Below are 17,762 nucleotides of genomic sequence, written 5' to 3' on the forward strand. Positions count from 1 at the left end.
TAAAATCGTTTAAAAATTATATTTTACTAGGAATAAAAATTTAAAAGTTTTTATAAATATCGGTATTAAAATATAAAAATTAAAAAAAAAAAAAAAAAGTGACGGGCTATTCTATAGGCCCAATATTAGCTGGACTGAGAGAGGCCCAATCCATGAAGTCATTCCTCTTTTTGTTTTTTTCTTTTTAAAGTCTAATATTTGTGTAAAAATGGTTAAACAAATAATAATAATAATAATAATAATAATAATGATGATAATGATAATAGTGCCAAATAGGTGTGCTTTTAAGATATATTTTTAAATTTGTCCAATATTATATAATATTTATCTTTTCCCCCAAAAGTCATGCCACGTGCGTTGTTCTTGATTTAAATATCATATTTTATATATGTCTTACTTTTATTAATATTTTCAACTTTAGATTTTAGCAAAAATCTACATAGTTAAATTCAATAAACCATGGGATAACTACATAGATAAACAATTTATGGAAATTGAAAATTTTCCCTATAACAAATGTGAAACTCTCCCTGGAGATGGTAAAAATGAATAGATCTCTGTTAACCTTAATCGGTTACAGACGTATATAAGTTTTTATTATTAATAAATTTCTACCAATTTTTATAAATAATAAATACTATTAGACTTCTATCGGTCTCTCTGATGATAAGAAATGTAGAAAATTTTTCTATAACTTGTGAATAGTTTGACTAATTGTTCTATATTTAAAAAGTCTCGTTTATAGAACCTAATTTTATAAATGTGGAGATTTTACCAATCTTATAAGATTGTTGAATTATGAGTGAATGAAGATCGTGTTCGTTGTATAATTACAATGGTTATCTATAGTAATTTGGTTAAAAAAAAAAGTCAATCCTCAAATTTTGAAGTTGATACATTTGTCAAATATGATATTGAAAAGTTTGTTTATCCTATCACAAATATATGTCAAAGACAAGAGAAAACTCACTTGACCTTCACATTGTATCACGTGTAGTACTTACTACATACCTTTGATGTGTAAGTTAGGAAAATGGTTTTTTTTATTTTTGATAGCGAGAAAGTTTTAGAAAGGAGAATTTACTTCTTTTGAAGTCACAACGATGTATTTATAATAAAATTCCGGTGAGGGGCATCCAATTTTTTAGTTATAGTATGTTAATTCTTAAGCAAAATAGATAAATGCATGCCCCATTCATCTAATGGGAAGGTTCAACCTCATCATTGGCCAAGGACAAGATCAAGCAAATCCTTCCCACGTTTAATTTGGATCATAAAGTATGATTTTTTAGCTAGAGTTTCGTCATTTCTTAGATCGAGTAATTTGTGAACTCATTAAAGTCGATTATGTCATCTAATCCAAAATCTCTCCATAACAAATATCGAATGTTTGAGTTACGAATGTCAACCATTCCATGTTTTGAGGCAAATTCATTTGATCAAGACCTTTTTCAAATTACTGTTCAATACTCTTGTAAGTTCTTGTTTAAAAGAGGTATAGCGTAGTTGAGTTACTAATCGAAGAGATGAAACAAATTTTGTGTAAATAACATATATAGTCGATGTTCATGAATTTTTATAACTTTTGTCAACTAAAATGGTCCTCTCTACCTACTTAGACAACTAATCATTTCTTCAAACATCAATTTAAATATAATTTGACAAATCAATACATGTGCACTCCAAATTCTTTTGTATCAACGAATTTGATCTAAAAGAAAATAGATATGTCAATTGATGAAAAAGATAGTAATTATAGGTACTCCTAAATTCTAAACCTATAGACAATTTCATAGTCTTTCTCAATTAAGGCTTTCTTAAAGGGCTTTAGTTTCCACCTGATACTAAGTAATCATGTAATAAAGATTTTTCCAGCCACATATAATTTGATCATAAAAGTTAATTCAACAAACTTAGAACTTTGAGGCGTGTAACATAGCCATGGCTGTTATGCATTGATGAATTGACCCACTAAAACATTCATATAATAGAGCTCACATTTTGAACATGTAATATTATAGATCTTCGATAAAATTAACACATATCAATCCAATCCAGGAGAAAATTTGGAAATTAGTGCCTCCAGAATTTGTACGAATTTGATTCTTGAATTCATCCCATAGCATCTAATACGGAACGTGAAGCGGCGTTGTTCTTTGTTTACTTTTACGAGTTACTTCCTTTCGCCGGGTTCCTTCCCGGCTTTCACCACAGAGCTCGTCGGAGTTTGAAAATTTGAAAATTTCCCATTTGAAATTCGATTCCAATCATTACCCAATTCGTCTTTTTTGTTGATTTTGCCTTTTTGATTTGTGGGTCTGTGTTAATTTTCAAGAGGGTCGTCGTTTTAGAACTTGGGGAGTAATTGGGGTATGGCGGAAGAGGAATTTTCCGATCAGAATCGTCTTCTTAGATCTATGGAGGATCATAATGAGGAAGATCATGATTTAGAATCGCAAGATGTAAATGGGGTTCATCCATTGAGAAATAACAGTGGAAAAAGAGGTGGGTTTCTGGATCTGCTTCATCATCTCAATCGAGGGAGCAGTTTCTCTGGTCGTCGTTTGAGTTATAAGCGTATTGATATGGATAATCATAACGTTAATTTCAGCCCTTCTTCTGTTAATATTGTTGGTAGAAGTCGTACGGCTTCTTCTTCTTCTTCTTCTGATCGTCACAACAATTTCAATTCGTATTCTCTTCATAGTCCAACTGCAATTGATGGCGAAATTGATGACAATGGTGATGATACTGCCCCTCCTGAATGGGCTTTGTTGCTTATTGCTTGTCTTCTTGGCCTCGCCACCGGTCTTTGTGTTGCAGCTTTTAACATTGGGGTTAGTTTCTTAGTTTTGTTCTTCAATTGGCGGTATCTGTATATTTTTCGTTACTTGCTCCATTTGCCTGCGTCTTAATGTTCTGGTTGGTGTCTACAATACTAGTGCAGCCTTTTCCTTTCATGCCTTCACATTTTTCTGATACCAGATGTTTTAATTACCGATGACTTGATTGTTATATGCTTGTCTATTTAATCAAATTTGTACCTGTTTTTTGTTTGGTTGGTTAGGGAAGATGTTTGCAATTTTAGGATGAAACCTTTAGGTGCAGACGCCCATTTTGGCTTGCCAAATGTTCTTAGTTACCAACTCTTACAATGCTTTTAATGTTAATAATTATAGCAACGAGATAATTAGCTGTTAGTGACTTTATCTGACTTATCGTCTTGGAAAAAAAAAAAAAAAGAAAATAAAAGCCAACATCAACTCGTAAGCTAAATTAGCCCTTAATTGGAAAGACACGTCTCCTAGCTCAGTTTTAGCATCAACTCAACTTGATGCTAAACTTTGTTACTCGCCTTTATGCAACTATGATTGACATGATCATATGGCCTCTTCGATAAACTTTTTGTAACCCACATTGGCTTGTGTTGGATTCCCTCCATTTTTTAAACCAATTATTATATTTTGTTGTAATCCTCATTTTTTCAATGAAAATGTGTTTTCTATTATAGAAAAGCATGATCAAGCACTTAGATAGCAATAGGAAATATGTGAATTTGCTGATGCCATGGTTCTCAAGTAGGTACATGTAATCCATGAGTGGGCTTGGGCTGGCACTCCAAACGAGGGTGCTGCTTGGCTTCGGTTACAGAGAATGGCTGATACTTGGCATCGCATTCTCTTGATACCAGTGTGTGGAGGTGTTATAGTGGGTATGATGCATGGTTTGCTTGAGATACTCAGCCAAATAAAACAGTCAAGTGCTTCTCAAGGACAAGGATTTGATTTGCTTTCTGGAGTCTTTCCTACGGTTAAAGCCATACAGGCTGCCATCACTTTAGGTACTGGCTGTTCGTTGGGACCTGAAGGACCTAGTGTAGATATTGGAAAATCATGTGCCAATGGATTCTATCTTATGATGGAAAATAACAGTGAAAAGATAAAAATAGCATTTGTTGCAGCTGGTGCAGCAGCGGGAATTGCTTCAGGTATTAAATTTCCTCCTACTAATTATTTGCTGATGTGGCTTAATCTTTGAATATACTATAACTTGACCTTTCCTCTTGATAGAGCCATCTACTTGTTGAGTGGCTAATTTGTTTCATCTTCTTTTCTTTAGGCTTCAATGCAGCTGTTGCCGGTAGCTTCTTTGCAATAGAAACTGTATTGAGGCCTCTGCGTGCAGAAAATTCACCTCCTTTTACGACTGCAATGATCATACTGGCATCTGTTATCTCATCTACAGTCTCAAATGTTTTACTTGGGACTCAGTCTGCTTTCACAGTACCTACGTATGATTTGAAATCTGCTGCTGGTATTTTTGTTACCCTAACGCTTCGTTTGGTCATTTCAGTTATCCAACATCATCTCCAGTTTAACTGGCATTTTATTTTGGTGTAGGATAGTATCTATCCATGTCGCATCCTATATTTGTATCAATTATCTTTTTGCTTCTAATTTTGATGAGAACATAACAAGCTTCATTAATCTTGAGAAAAGGAAAAATAAGTACAAAACAAAGGATGGGGAATAAGAAATGGCTTTGCACATGATCTGGTGCCAATTTTATGAGATGATCATGTTAGAAGATCTCTGCATAACGTCATGTGTGCTTATGACAGTGTGGTTATGCTCCTAAAGGAAAAGCTTGATTTTCTTAAGATATTTAAGCATATCTTTCTGTATGTGTTTCTAGACATCTTGACTGTGGGAGAGTTTCTTGAACATAAATCTTACAGAAAAGCTTTTTTTTGACTATATCTATTTGTCATCCAAAGAGGTCGGGGAGATCGGAGATGGAAATCCATTCAGGACTCTTTTCCTCATTTAATAACATTCGGAATTTGTTATCCCATGTTTGCGTGGCTGATGACCATGGATCCTTAGTCATTTTTGCCATTATGGAGTATATGACTCCTACCCGTCATGCCAAAAAATGATACTGATAATCCTTTTTGCAAAAGGATCCACCCTTGATGAGGTCAAAGAACTTCAAATTAGTTATCGATGAAGCATTGAGGGAGTGGAGTTTATTTAGTTATAGGCTAAGAGATTGCTTCTGGCTTAAAAAATTTCAGCTGTTGCATGCCTCTTAGGTGTTGGACACATGTCGGGAGCGTGTCGATGTCTGACATTGACACTTGGCCATTTTAGGAGTGTCGGTGTTTGGGGAGATATTAAAATCTCCTCCAATAAACCATAAGTCACTTCATAGGTACAAGGGATCAACACCTAAATTTCTTTGAATTCTACTCTCAGCCTGTATGTCTTTTGTTAGAAATGATGATCTGAAAATTGTGCTGGTATGGCAATAAATACAAGAGATGCAGATGGAAAAACCATAAGCCAAAACAAGATTGATAAAAATGAAAATATCTTCTATGACCTCTTTGGAAATGAAAGAAGGGTCACTCCAAAGAACTATTATGTCACTATGCAGTATAAAGACCCCAAGAGTAGACCAACTAACACTGTGAGAGCTCCGAACAGATTTATCAACTTGGTAGAGAATAGTTTCTTGGAAAATCATGAAATTTGGATTAACTTGGAAAATGATCCATTTGATGAGATCTCTCTTCATTCATGATCTGAGCCCTCTGACATCCCATGTTAGGAATACCTATAATGACGATGACCCAAAATCATGATATTTGGATTAATTTAGGAAATGACCTATTTGGTGAAAACTCTCTTCTTTCCTGATCTGAGTCCTTAATATCCCATGCTAGGAATACATACAATGACAAATGACCCCAAAGCAAATGACGCTTAAAGTGGATTTATTCACAATGCTTTCTTTTTCCTAGATTTTGCATGGGCTTCTTGTAAAAAAGGCTTTGCATGGGCTAGAGATCTGCTTCTTATGTTTAAGTTTTCCTTTCAAACTACAAATGGATTATTTTCAGTCTTCAATTATGTCAATTTGTAAGCTAGTTATAATCCAAGTTAGATGCCATTTAATGAGATTCAAGGAAGAGTGCAACTTTTGTTAGATGATATATGAGAGTGCAACTTCCTACCTAGACAATAACTACTTCCTTCTCCCATATGTGGTTCTATGTTTAATCCCACGTAGCTAATGACTTATTGATTAACTTAAATAGATCTCACCACCAACTACCTCAGGGATCTTAGTTACTGTAGCTGTTTATTATCCTGCATGCCCGATCTTTTAGTTAGACTTACGAACTCTGTTTGTGAAAGCATATCAAAGGGGAGGCCTATCATCTAAATTTGGATTTTAAAAACAGGTACATTTGTAAATGGGTAGGGATAATGAAGGCTATCCTTGGTAAACAATCCAAATAAAATAAGAGAAGACGAAACTTAATTGATCTTAAACTGAGGAATACACTAATCTTGAAGACCTATGCTCCTACCTCCTTTTCTAACTAAACTTTTAAAGAAGTGTTCATGCGATGGAGTATGGACGACATTTTCATGCATTTCCATAACTCTCTTGAGTCAAACAAAAGCCAAGATGCTACACAGTTACATAAATGGCTTCAATTCAAAGAAATGACAGGTAGAAAAGGACAATCACAAAATTTTTTAGCAACAAATTTACTAAATCAACAAAAGTAGTTTCTTGTTAAAAGTATCCACAAAAGATGTTGACAACAAGAAATTCCACAAAAGATGGAAACTACTTTTGTTGTTAAAGGTAAAATGAAAGCTTGGTTATTTTTTAACAAGAAACTACTTTGGCTGTCCAAAATCTTCAGAACTTTGTATTTTACCTTTAATGTAGTTGTTTTACGTAATTAGGTTTTAGTAAGAATCTATTAAGAAAATTGGCCTTAGATGAGTTAATGTTAAATTATTATGCTATCAATAGATTTAGACATGTTACATGCTACTTCAATGTTGCTTTAACACGTGGATATGCCTACACAAATACCAAAACTGACCTGCATGAAAGCAAATTTGCCCAATTTATTTATATGAATCCAGTCAACATAAAAAAACAAAGGCACTTGAATACGCTTTGCTTCATTTTAGAATTGCTGTGCCACAAATTAATTGTGAAGTGTATAGATTGATAAATAACATACAAGGCGTATGTATCTTGTACTTTACTTTGAGTTTTATTATGCAATAATAAAGAGTCTCCTTTTAAAATAGGAAAAAACATACAAGGCTATTTTTTTTCCAAACAGAAACAAGAATAACATACAAGGCTATTAATTTTGATTCATTACTGATTACCTTGTGTTTCATTGTAGAACTCCCACTGTACTTGATATTAGGAATGCTATGTGGTGCTGTAAGTGTAGCAGTGACACGTTTGGTTGCTTGGTTCGGTAAATCATTTGAGTTCATCAAGGAAAGGTTTGGCCTTCCTCCTGTTGTCTGTCCTGCTTTAGGTGGTTTGGGAGCTGGGATAATAGCTCTCAAGTACCCTGGAATCCTTTATTGGGGTTTCACAAACGTGGAAGAAATCCTACATACTGGGAATCGTCCTTCAGCTCCTGGGATTTGGTTATTAACTCAAATAGCAGCTGCAAAAGTTGTGGCTACAGCTCTGTGCAAGGGTTCTGGGCTCGTAGGTGGCCTTTATGCACCTAGTCTAATGATTGGTGCTGCTGTTGGTGCGGTATTTGGGGGCTCAGCTGTTGAAATCATTAATATTGCAATTCCTGGAAATGCAGCTGTCGCACAGCCACAAGCATATGCACTGGTAATTTCCTTTTTCACTGTTTTTCTTCTGTTCTTCTTTTTCTGGTTAAAAGCAAACGATGCACTTGTTGATTCCTTTGGTGGTTATTTCCTACATTACTTTTTTCTATTCTCTATAATCTGATGTCTTTATACAGGTTGGGATGGCTGCTACGCTAGCCTCAGTCTGTTCAGTGCCTTTAACATCCGTTCTACTTCTGTTTGAGCTGACAAAGGATTATAGGATACTCCTTCCTCTCATGGCAAGTATTCCGTGATATCTCTAGTACATTCACATTCTTCTACATATGTATTCTTTTTCTAAAAAAAGCTTCTGTTAAAATAACCATGTCTGGTTGAGAAACTGGATACCACTTTTCCTTGGGGTAAATATGTTTGCTCTCCCAAAAATCTAACTATTTTTTTAATCCACTTCCACGAGTTACCAAATTACCTTCATATAATACTCCCTTGCTGGCCCCTTCGTGGAAACCAAAGGAACTCTTAGTTAGATTTTCTCTGGAATTAAAGGAGATCCTCAACTATTTTTCCCATAATGCTTTTGATTGCAACATTTTGTTAACAAAAAATGTAAATATGAACGGTGTTTGTAAATTCATCTTCTGTAATGGATATAATGACATTATCCTTTTAAATTATTATCTTTAAGGCTTTATTTTTTATTTTTTTTTTTGAAATGTTTATTTCTGAACCTCTTTGCTCGGTTTATCATCTTTTAATTCAAAACCAAAAGTACGTTTGCCAAGGTAATGATAAAAAATAAAATCTTGGTTTTTTAGTGTGAATGGTAGTTTTTTAGCAGTTACGTTAACAAGTGAGTAGCCATTACTATATGTTAGATGATATATAATTAAATCTACTTACACCCGTAAACTTAAGCTTAGCTTAAGCTTTTGGGTCAATCGGTAATTTAAGATGGAATTAGAGTAGGTGGTATCCAGGAGGTTCTGTGTTCTAGCCTTTGCATTGTTGTTTCCTCCTAATTAAAATTAATTTTCACTTGTTGAGTCTTTCACATATTTTAAGTCCACAAGTGAGGGAGAGTGTTAGATGATAGTCAAATCTACCTTTATCCATTAGCTTAAGCTTACGTTCATCTTTTGGGTGAATCAGTGATTTAAGACTACAATTCAAACATAGGGGATGTACCAGTCTCGGACAATAGTGCAGGGCTACCAATTGCAATTTCAGAACTTTTTGATTTTTTATAATTCCAACACAGTATAATCAATTTGTATCAAGTATTTCTATTATACTACGCATATTGTGAAGCATATACTTCTCAGCATCTGGTTCTTATTTTCCTTCTGACATGTGCGCAGGGGGCCGTAGGCTTAGCTATATGGGTTCCTTCAGTTACAAAACAGACCAAGGAAAACGAATCGTCCGATAAGCGGGGTTTTGCAAGAGGTTATACTTCTCTTTCACCATCTGAACGTAAAGATGGAGCATCTTGGAGATATGATAATGGTGGCAATGACTTGGAGCTCTCTGAGGTAGTAAATCCATCCGGCCATGAATCTAATTATGAAGATAGTATTCTCGAAGACCTAGAGGTACTTGTTTCTCCATTTCTGAAACCCTGTCCCCTACCTGCTTCCCTCTCTTGTCAACTTGTTATTTATCTTTACTTTTATTCTTGATGCTCCTGCTTTCCAGGTTTCGCAAGCAATGTCAAAAAACTATCTGAAGGTTTCATTGTCTACGTATTTGAAAGATGCACTTAAATATATGAAGGATAACCAGCAGAACTGTGTATTAGTGGTTGACGATGAGGATTTCCTTGAGGGGATCTTGACACATGGTGACATTAAACGATATCTCTTCAAGAAGTATGGTGATGCTTTCATGGGTGATTCACTGAGTGTATGTATTAGCTATGCCTATCATTTTTTGTTCCATGCTTTCATTTCTTTCTTCTGTTTTCTTGTAACGCCCAGTTGGTTGAAGATTATTTTTCATGTCTTACTAAATTAATTAATGGAAATCAATTAGCATGAAATCCAATGTCTACGGACGGTGGTGCTATATATTTGAGATCGTAAGTTCTACATGTGAGATATCTATGAGTTGGTATAGATGCCTCAATATCTTGTCTCCAGAAGAACACCCTATCAAATAAATGATTTTCCTTGGCATGCATTCTTAAGATCTGTACATTGACCGATGATCTTGTGTTAATTCACGTAGTGATTTTGTTCTATATACAAAACCAGTTCTCTATATAAAATTTGTTCTCAATATAAATTTTCTTTTTCGTTTCATTTGTACTCAAGAATACAAATAACGAAGAAACCCCTGAAATCTTCGCAGGTGGATACCTGTTTTGTGTCCTCTATTTATACTCGAGGAATCAGATACCGTGGTCGAGAACGGGGGATCTTGACATGTTATCCTGACACTGCTCTGGCAACTGCCAAGGAACTAATGGAGGCCAAGGGTATAAAACAATTACCTGTTGTTAAGCGTGGTAAAGAAAAGAAGAGAAGAATTGTAGCCATTCTCCACTACAACTCACTTATTAGCTGTCTCAGGTTGTTAATGATTCTTAAATTTTGGTGTTCTATAAACAAATTATCGTTTACCTGTACATTAATTGGTATTTACTGGATTTATGCTCTTAAATGGCTCAGCCTTCCTGAAATACCAGGATGGTTTATCCTGCGAAAAGAAAATGTAACCAATAAGAAAATCTTTCAATCTTTTTGGGTGTTACGAGGTCATGACTTAATAAAACAAAGTCTGTTTCTTGAGATTAATGGTTTATCCATCTGGATTTTTCTTGTAAGAAGCATTTTTGTTTATGTGCAGAGAGTTCGTCAATCAAAAGGAAACAGTATATCCTAGTGGAAAAGAGATAGTTGTCCAGGAGAATGTTGCTGATGGTCATTAAGGTGCTGTGCAACATATTCAAAGCTCAAGTTTTCCAGCATTCAGTATTAAGGAACAAACTGAATGATGGACTACAGTGATCTGTTTTATTCAGAATTATTCCCTCTGATGACAGAACATTTGCAACCCTCTTGGTTGATCTTCAGAGAAGTGAGAAATTATATGGTGAGTAGTTGATAAATGTAATAATTTTCCAAGTGATTTTGCGAATTGTATTTTACACAAATGTCAACTATCCAACATCTGTAACATAGTACACAGATTCATTCAGAAGCAGAGATGAACATTGAGAGAAAAATATGTTGGCCTTTGATGGTCTACTGAGAATTTAGGCTGTGAGGGATCCATATGGTTTATTAGGGTATATATGGGCCAGACCTGTTGAAAGGATTCGGCCATCTTACATTTTAGGTTTCATTGTAGCCAATTAACTTTCACTATTTTTTGTACTGGAATGTGATCAATGAATTAGCTCATTCCTACTTCTCTTGAATTGTTTTGGATTGTTTGCTTGGAAAATTTAATCAGGCAATGCATTCTTCCCCACCCCTTTTTTCATATTGAAAATATCACTTGGTTGTCTTTGAATAAAAAAAAAAGCATAAAGTGGTCATCCCACCAGTTGAAATAATATTAAGAGGGTCAATCTACCACATTCTGAGTCTCAAAAGACCAGACTCTTCGGTCGAAAAGCAAAAAGAAAATTAAAGGTTTTGAATCTTTCACATTGATGTCTGTGTCGACAAGAGATTTGAAGGAAATCAGAGTTTCTTTTCTTCTTTTCTCCTTTTCTACAGTAGTTGCAAGTTATGAACCCTATTGGTTGAAATGCTTGGTTTCTGATTATGCGAATTCTGTGTCATAAACCAACTGTTTCCACCAGAATTATGTTGTTGCATCAAGCCAAAGAGAACTTTTAAGAGATTTACCGGTAGAAATGTCACACATGTGTATTCATATTATAATGACTATGTGTACTAGTAAAGACTTTTACTTTCCTAGTGAACAAAGATTGAGAGAAAAAGGTTTTAATAAAATCTCACATCTCAGGTCCAAGTGGAAGCCTACTCATAATTTGCTGATACACAGTTGAACCATTGGAAAAGTTCAAGCCAAGATCAGATGTAGGTTCTACATTGGGCTCTCCTTTAGGCAACAAGAAACCCATTTCATTAACATGGTGTGCTTGTCCTAAGTAAGGATGCATTGGCAAGACGGGAAGCTTGGGTTGCCCAACTGCTGCCATGGTCAGATTTCCCAATCCAGGTTGGTTCATTCCAAAAGCAAAGCCATGGGCAGTCCCCATTTGCTGTCTTCCAGCAAACCCAAAAGCTGGCCTTTCAAATCTTGGAATGGTATTTTGAGGCTGGGGTGGCCCTGGCCTGTGAGCATGAGTTTGAATTGCCGCGGTCGAGTTTTGACCAGTTACAGGACTGGATGTACCTGAACTGATGTGACTACTGTTGCGAGCTGCAGGAACATCATGATTGTGTTTTCCTTCATATGTGGTTATCACGGATTTCAGGTCATGTGATGCCCGCTCGACATGCTTCCTCACTGTGCAGCCAGGATTTGTGCACTTGTAGTAACTCCTGTTGGCACATCACAAACTTGTCAAAAATACACTTACTGACAGGATAAGAGCACATAAACATATAATTTGATGTACCTAGGATTTGGATTTCCTTTAACAACCTTCTGTCCGTATTTGCGCCAACGATAACCGTCATCCAGAATATCAACTTCACTGGTAGTCTGGACAACAACTCTAGGCTCACGGATAGCTCTAGTGGCCCCGCTCATCTCTGTTACATAGGCGTCGAGTTTCCTGATATATCAAACCAAACCAAGTAAATTGCATGCTTCTTTCCATACCTAATCAGTTCTATCATTCATAAAACAAGATGGTAATGTGAAGAACCTTTTCTTAGACTCAGATTCATCTCCTTCCCCTTCATATCCCAATGTTATACTGCCATGTGTTCCCCTATCATCTTCATCTTCATCATTAGAGAATGTGGATGAGGCATCAATGGCCTCAACTGTTTCAATATGACTCCCATTTTGAGCTTGTAAAGTGTTAGGCTGATTGCCATATTCAGGACCCAAAGATGCTGAAGAAGTCACCTCAAGGTTCTCATGCATCCAATCAGGAGCTCCACTTGGAACCCCTTTTTGTGAATCTTCCCAAAGAGGAACATCAGCACTTTGTTGACCTGCTTGTGCAGGGATGTCTAGTTGCATATTCATATGGGAATCGGAAGATCCGATTGCTCCTCGTCGGGTTGGTGAAGGCTTTGGGTGGTTATGTGCTCCTTTATAGATGATCTCTGTTATATGGCCCTCGTGAGATCGCTCGACCTTCTTCTTGACCTGACAGTTAGGATGTGTGCACTTGTAATAACTCCGAGGATACTCACTTCCTTTGACCTGTTTTTGTCCGTATTTTCTCCAATTATACCCATCCTCCGAGGGAGCACCGCAAGCACCACCAGCCATAGAATCCCCACTGCCTCTTTGCTCCCCTTCATCCAGTTGCTCGTCGAGAGGCGAAGAATGTTCACCACTACCACCACCAAGAGAATCAAAGGGTCTTTGCTCTTCTGACACAGCCTTACTCCCATCGTCCTTCTCAACGTACGTTGTAGAGAGTCCCACTTGAGGATGGTGACCGATTCGATTTTGGGGTAAAGACAGAGATGGTTCAGCAAGATGAGATTGAAAAGAATTTTCTGAACGTGGAACTGGAAGCTCAATTCTTGGACAAGATTGTGGAAGAACAGTAGCAGAAGCTGTCTACAACCATATGTTGGAGGGGAAAAAAATTAGCAAACAATAACACAATATGTAGTCTCTCGGTGTATATGCATCTTATAAATAGGCTACAAATTTCTTTTTTTTTTTTTCTTTCCTACTTTTTGGGGAGATGGAAATGAAATTACTTTGCTTGCTGCATTGAGAAAAAAGGAGGATCCAGATTCCACACTGGGTCTGAAAGCAAATGATGTATTGTTATCGTGGAACGGATTGTTGTTGCCTTTGTTGTTGGCCTCTGGCATCATCGTCGAGCTCCGAGTGCTACTTACATTTGGTAAAAATGGGAACTTCCCAGTTGTGGGAGATTGTTGAGCCTGCATCAAGACAGATGAAGGAAAACATGTCAAAGTGACAGAAGAAAAATGAAAACAAACTGCATGAAGAAACAAGTAATTGACAAACAGATCAACAAGATTATAAATGTTCTTGGAGTCTATTTACAAATCAAGAATAGAATTTAAGAATTAGTATTATCGTCCCTTTGGTTGTTTAGTGAAAACTAAAGAACGTTTTTTATTTAGAAGAATGAAGCAACATTAGACTTTCTTTTATCAGACTCTCTTTCATTTAAGTCCCATTTGAAAAACAACTTGGTTTTCTGTTTTTAATTTTTTAAAATTACGTCAATAAACACTAATTCCATCTCTAAACTTCTTCGTTTGTTATCTACTATCTACTAATGTTTTAAAAAACCAAGCCAAGTTTTGAAAACTAAAAGAAGTTAGTTTCGAAAAACTTGTTTTTGAAAATTGGCTAACAATTCAACTCTTACTTGAGAGTAAGTAAGTTTTAATTTTCAAAACTAAAAACCAAATAATTACCAAACGAAAGGTTAATAATTAATAAGTAATCAGAATTTAAATTATTAAAGGTGGTATTAAAAAAATCTTAATAAATAAGTAGTTAAAAATTTAGAGTAACTTACAACAGATTTTGATGAAATAGTTGAGAGATTGATTATCCAAAAACGACTTTAACATAATCAACCAAAAATCTCTAAAATATGTGGTAAAAAGTGATTAAATTACTTTTGAATACACTGTTTCCAAACAAAATTGATATTTAAAAAAATTCTGGATAAATGTAAGATAAAGTAACATTTTAATTGAAAATATTGTATTCTCTAGAAGAAATCATGACATGTAAACCATTTACTAGCAAGATGAGTATAATTAAAGTATTAGGGACTAAATAAAAACAAACATTAAGATGGAGCCTTAACTAAAAACACATCCAAACACTAAGAACAAAAACATTGTAATATTAATTTTAAAAAAAATTTAAGCATATTATTAGAAGCGTTATTTCTCATTATATCTCTTCTGATCATCCTCAAAATTCATTTTCCCTTGGTAAATAAAACTTTTGAAACAAAATTAAATTTTTTATAACTATTTTTAATTAAAGAAAACTAAAAAAAAGTTGACAACTTCACCCCATAACTATAGATATTAAAAAATAAAATTTAAGTATATAACATATTAAATTATAAAAAAATAAAAAATAAAGTTTTAGGCTCTCTTTTGTAACCATTTCATTTTTTTTTTTTAATTTTTTTTACAATGATTTTATTTTTGTTTACAAAAGTAAAATGGTAATTATTTGGTTACTGTTTTTTGTTTTTAAGAAATTAATTTACTTCCTCCAATTTTTATACAATATTCTCCCTCATTCTAATTCTTAACCAAAAGTAAAAACAAGTTTTTGAAAACATGTTTCTTTTTTCAGTTTTCAAAATTTGGTTTGAAAACATTAATGGGTAGAAAGTAGATGACAAAGTAAGAAATTGATGTTTATAAGCTTAAATTTCAAAAACCAAAAACAAAAAAATCAATTAAATAAACACAATCATCTATATTTAATCAACTAGCAAACAAACAACCATAATGATTGTATGCTTCTCTCAACTAGAAGATAAGATATAAACTCTCATATATATTGAATGAAGATTTAACTCACCAGTGAATTTGAAAGAAAAACTGGAGAATCTAGCAATGTAGTTGGACTGAGACCAGGTGGTATTGTCAAATAAGGAGACTTTACTTCTGAATTCAAAGAATGATCTGTTGATCTAATGCTCTCTGTATTCAATCTTGGAGCATTAAAGCCAGCTCTAGCTGCAATCCTTTCCACGAGTCCCCCACGGAATTTCTGCTCTGAGAACGTACCGAACTCCATTCCCCGGTCCCCTGAATTGACACCCGGGATCCCGCCTCTTGCAATGGCGTTTTCGGACACGGTTTGTTCTCGAGGCCTGAGAAAGAGTTCTTCGGTTTTATGATCACTGCTGGTAGTAGTGTCCATTGAAGGTTTAGAAGAACCAATATCCTCCCCTAGCATTTGCATTGCTGAGAAAAAGGTTCTTGGGCTAGGACTTGGAGGTACCCAATCCCCAATAATAGCAACATTATCATCAGTTCTCCCCATTACTACTCGATTCCGAGCCCGAACGACGAATCCTAAAGGGAAAAGAATGTAAAACAAAATCATGTAACTATTTGTACTTCAGCAAGTAATCCAAGTTCAACATCATAAAATCTAGTCTTCTTTGCAACAAAACTAGTATTTACATTGCAACAACCTTACTCAAACAGGAATTTATTCTAGAGGTAGTAGAACTGTGTCCTTACGTTCAAAACTCAAAAGTATTTACATCGCAACAAAATCTAAGTTCAACATTTAGAACAAATCATGTAATAATTTTGAACTTTAGCCAGTAATCTAATCTTTTTAGCAACAAAATTAACATTTACATTGGATTTAAAAGATGGAAATAGCACGAACATGCATGATCCAATCCTAGCTCTCAAGCAACACAAAGCAAAAAAAGGAAAACTAAGCTGAAAAAGGTTAAACAAAACATCAAATTGTCTTTCCATTCTTGTTTCTTCCTATTCCATATTGTCTTTATGTAAATAAATGGTTTTAGATTCCTTAACCTTTTTCATCCTGGAAAAAAAGAATCAAACCCCCAGAAACCAACAAGAACATGATAATTATCGACTAGTGATTTTTCAAAGAAAAATAGTTAGAATCACTTTTTGTCAGGTTAAGAAACAGTCCTCAACATATCCTTCGTCCTTCAAAATCAATTTAGCGTTTAGTCTTACACTTTCAAGTACAATTTTAAATAATTAAAAAGCATATACAACAATGATATTAACCATTTCAAAATCACTAAAACCTTCAAAATGGTGTTGGATCCAAAGATCCTGTAAAGATCTAAGCATTTTAACAATGAAGCTAAAAAAAACACAAAACTTCAAAAGCAGAACAAAAATTCTCAGACAAAATTCAGACAAACAACAGATTTCCGACATGGGATTACCTGAGTGGATTTGGAAGCTGGAAAATGAAATCAAATCAAATCGAAGAAGAAGAAGAATAACAAAGAAATGGGCTCCAATCAAAAGAGGGGGAAAAATCCCAGAAGATGAATCAAGGTTTAGGGATCATTTGAAAAACAATACAATCACCACCCCCAGAAGAAATTGGTGTTTTTTTTTTTTTTTTTTGTGATTTTGGTCAAAACCCAATTGATGAAGAATGACCATAAGTGAGTTGATACAAATTACAAACAAAAAAAAAAAAAGATAAAAACTTTCACTGTTTGTAATAACACAGAAAGAAAGAAAGAAAGAAAGAAAGAAAGAAAGAACAAAAAAATGGTCGGACCCTTTGAAGAAGAAAAGGGGAGAAAGGGGATTGTGTTTGGACGACAGGGAATGGAAATGGATGGAATCTTTGAATTTCAAGAAACAAAAGCAAAAAAGTGAAAGAAGATTTTGAAATTTTCCCTTTTTTTTTTTTCTTTTTTTCTTTTTCTCCTTTCAAAAATATAAAATAAACATTCGTTCATTCATTTATTTATTTATTTTTAACAATGAGTATGTATTACTATTGTTTGTTGTGTTCTTCAATCAATAATAACAATTTGTTTGTTTTAATAAATTCTTCTAACTAAATCATTCCAATTTTTGAATAAAGCAAAAAAATAATAATAAATAATAATAATCCAAAATCCTTTTTTTAGGGACCCATTTTGGTTATGTTTTTCTAACACTTTATTGATTTATTTATATAGTAATGAAATTAACAAATATAAGCTGTATGGTCAAGATGAAAAATGAGAGAGAGAAAATGAGGAATACCCTAAATGTAGTTATTACAATAATTGGTTATTTTGCAGTATAGACAATAATAGAGTTTGATTTGGTGCCTTAAAATCAGCAATAATATTTTATTTCATTTCATTTCATTTCTTTAAAAAAAAAATTAAACAAATAATAATAATAATAATAACAACAACAATAAATTGACAATAATACAAATATATAATGTAATAGATGTTTTAGGTCTTCAACTGTACTATGA

General features: G+C 34.3%; 2 protein-coding genes across 2 annotated transcripts; one reads left to right on the forward strand and one right to left on the reverse strand.

Moving 5' to 3' along the window:
• Positions 1–1,996: 1,996 nt before the first annotated feature.
• On the forward strand, positions 1,997–11,064 carry LOC103490996 (chloride channel protein CLC-f). Its single transcript, XM_008450767.3, has 9 exons — positions 1,997–2,837; positions 3,583–3,988; positions 4,120–4,314; positions 7,226–7,680; positions 7,817–7,921; positions 9,002–9,235; positions 9,339–9,545; positions 9,993–10,213; positions 10,491–11,064. The coding sequence occupies exons 1-9, from the start codon at positions 2,373–2,375 to the stop codon at positions 10,570–10,572; spliced, it is 2,370 nt and encodes a 789-aa protein (XP_008448989.1). The 5' UTR covers positions 1,997–2,372; the 3' UTR covers positions 10,573–11,064.
• Positions 11,065–11,495: 431 nt separating this feature from the next.
• On the reverse strand, positions 11,496–17,121 carry LOC103490997 (probable WRKY transcription factor 2). Its single transcript, XM_008450768.3, has 6 exons — positions 16,717–17,121; positions 15,348–15,847; positions 13,514–13,702; positions 12,493–13,367; positions 12,241–12,399; positions 11,496–12,163 (listed from the first exon to the last, which is right to left on the reverse strand). The coding sequence occupies exons 2-6, from the start codon at positions 15,813–15,815 to the stop codon at positions 11,611–11,613; spliced, it is 2,244 nt and encodes a 747-aa protein (XP_008448990.1). The 5' UTR covers positions 15,816–15,847; positions 16,717–17,121; the 3' UTR covers positions 11,496–11,610.
• Between the last annotated feature and the right edge of the window lie 641 nt (positions 17,122–17,762).

The sequence above is a fragment of the Cucumis melo genome, chromosome 6 (assembly GCF_025177605.1).
Source record: "Cucumis melo cultivar AY chromosome 6, USDA_Cmelo_AY_1.0, whole genome shotgun sequence".
Classification (NCBI taxonomy): Eukaryota; Viridiplantae; Streptophyta; class Magnoliopsida; order Cucurbitales; family Cucurbitaceae; genus Cucumis; species Cucumis melo.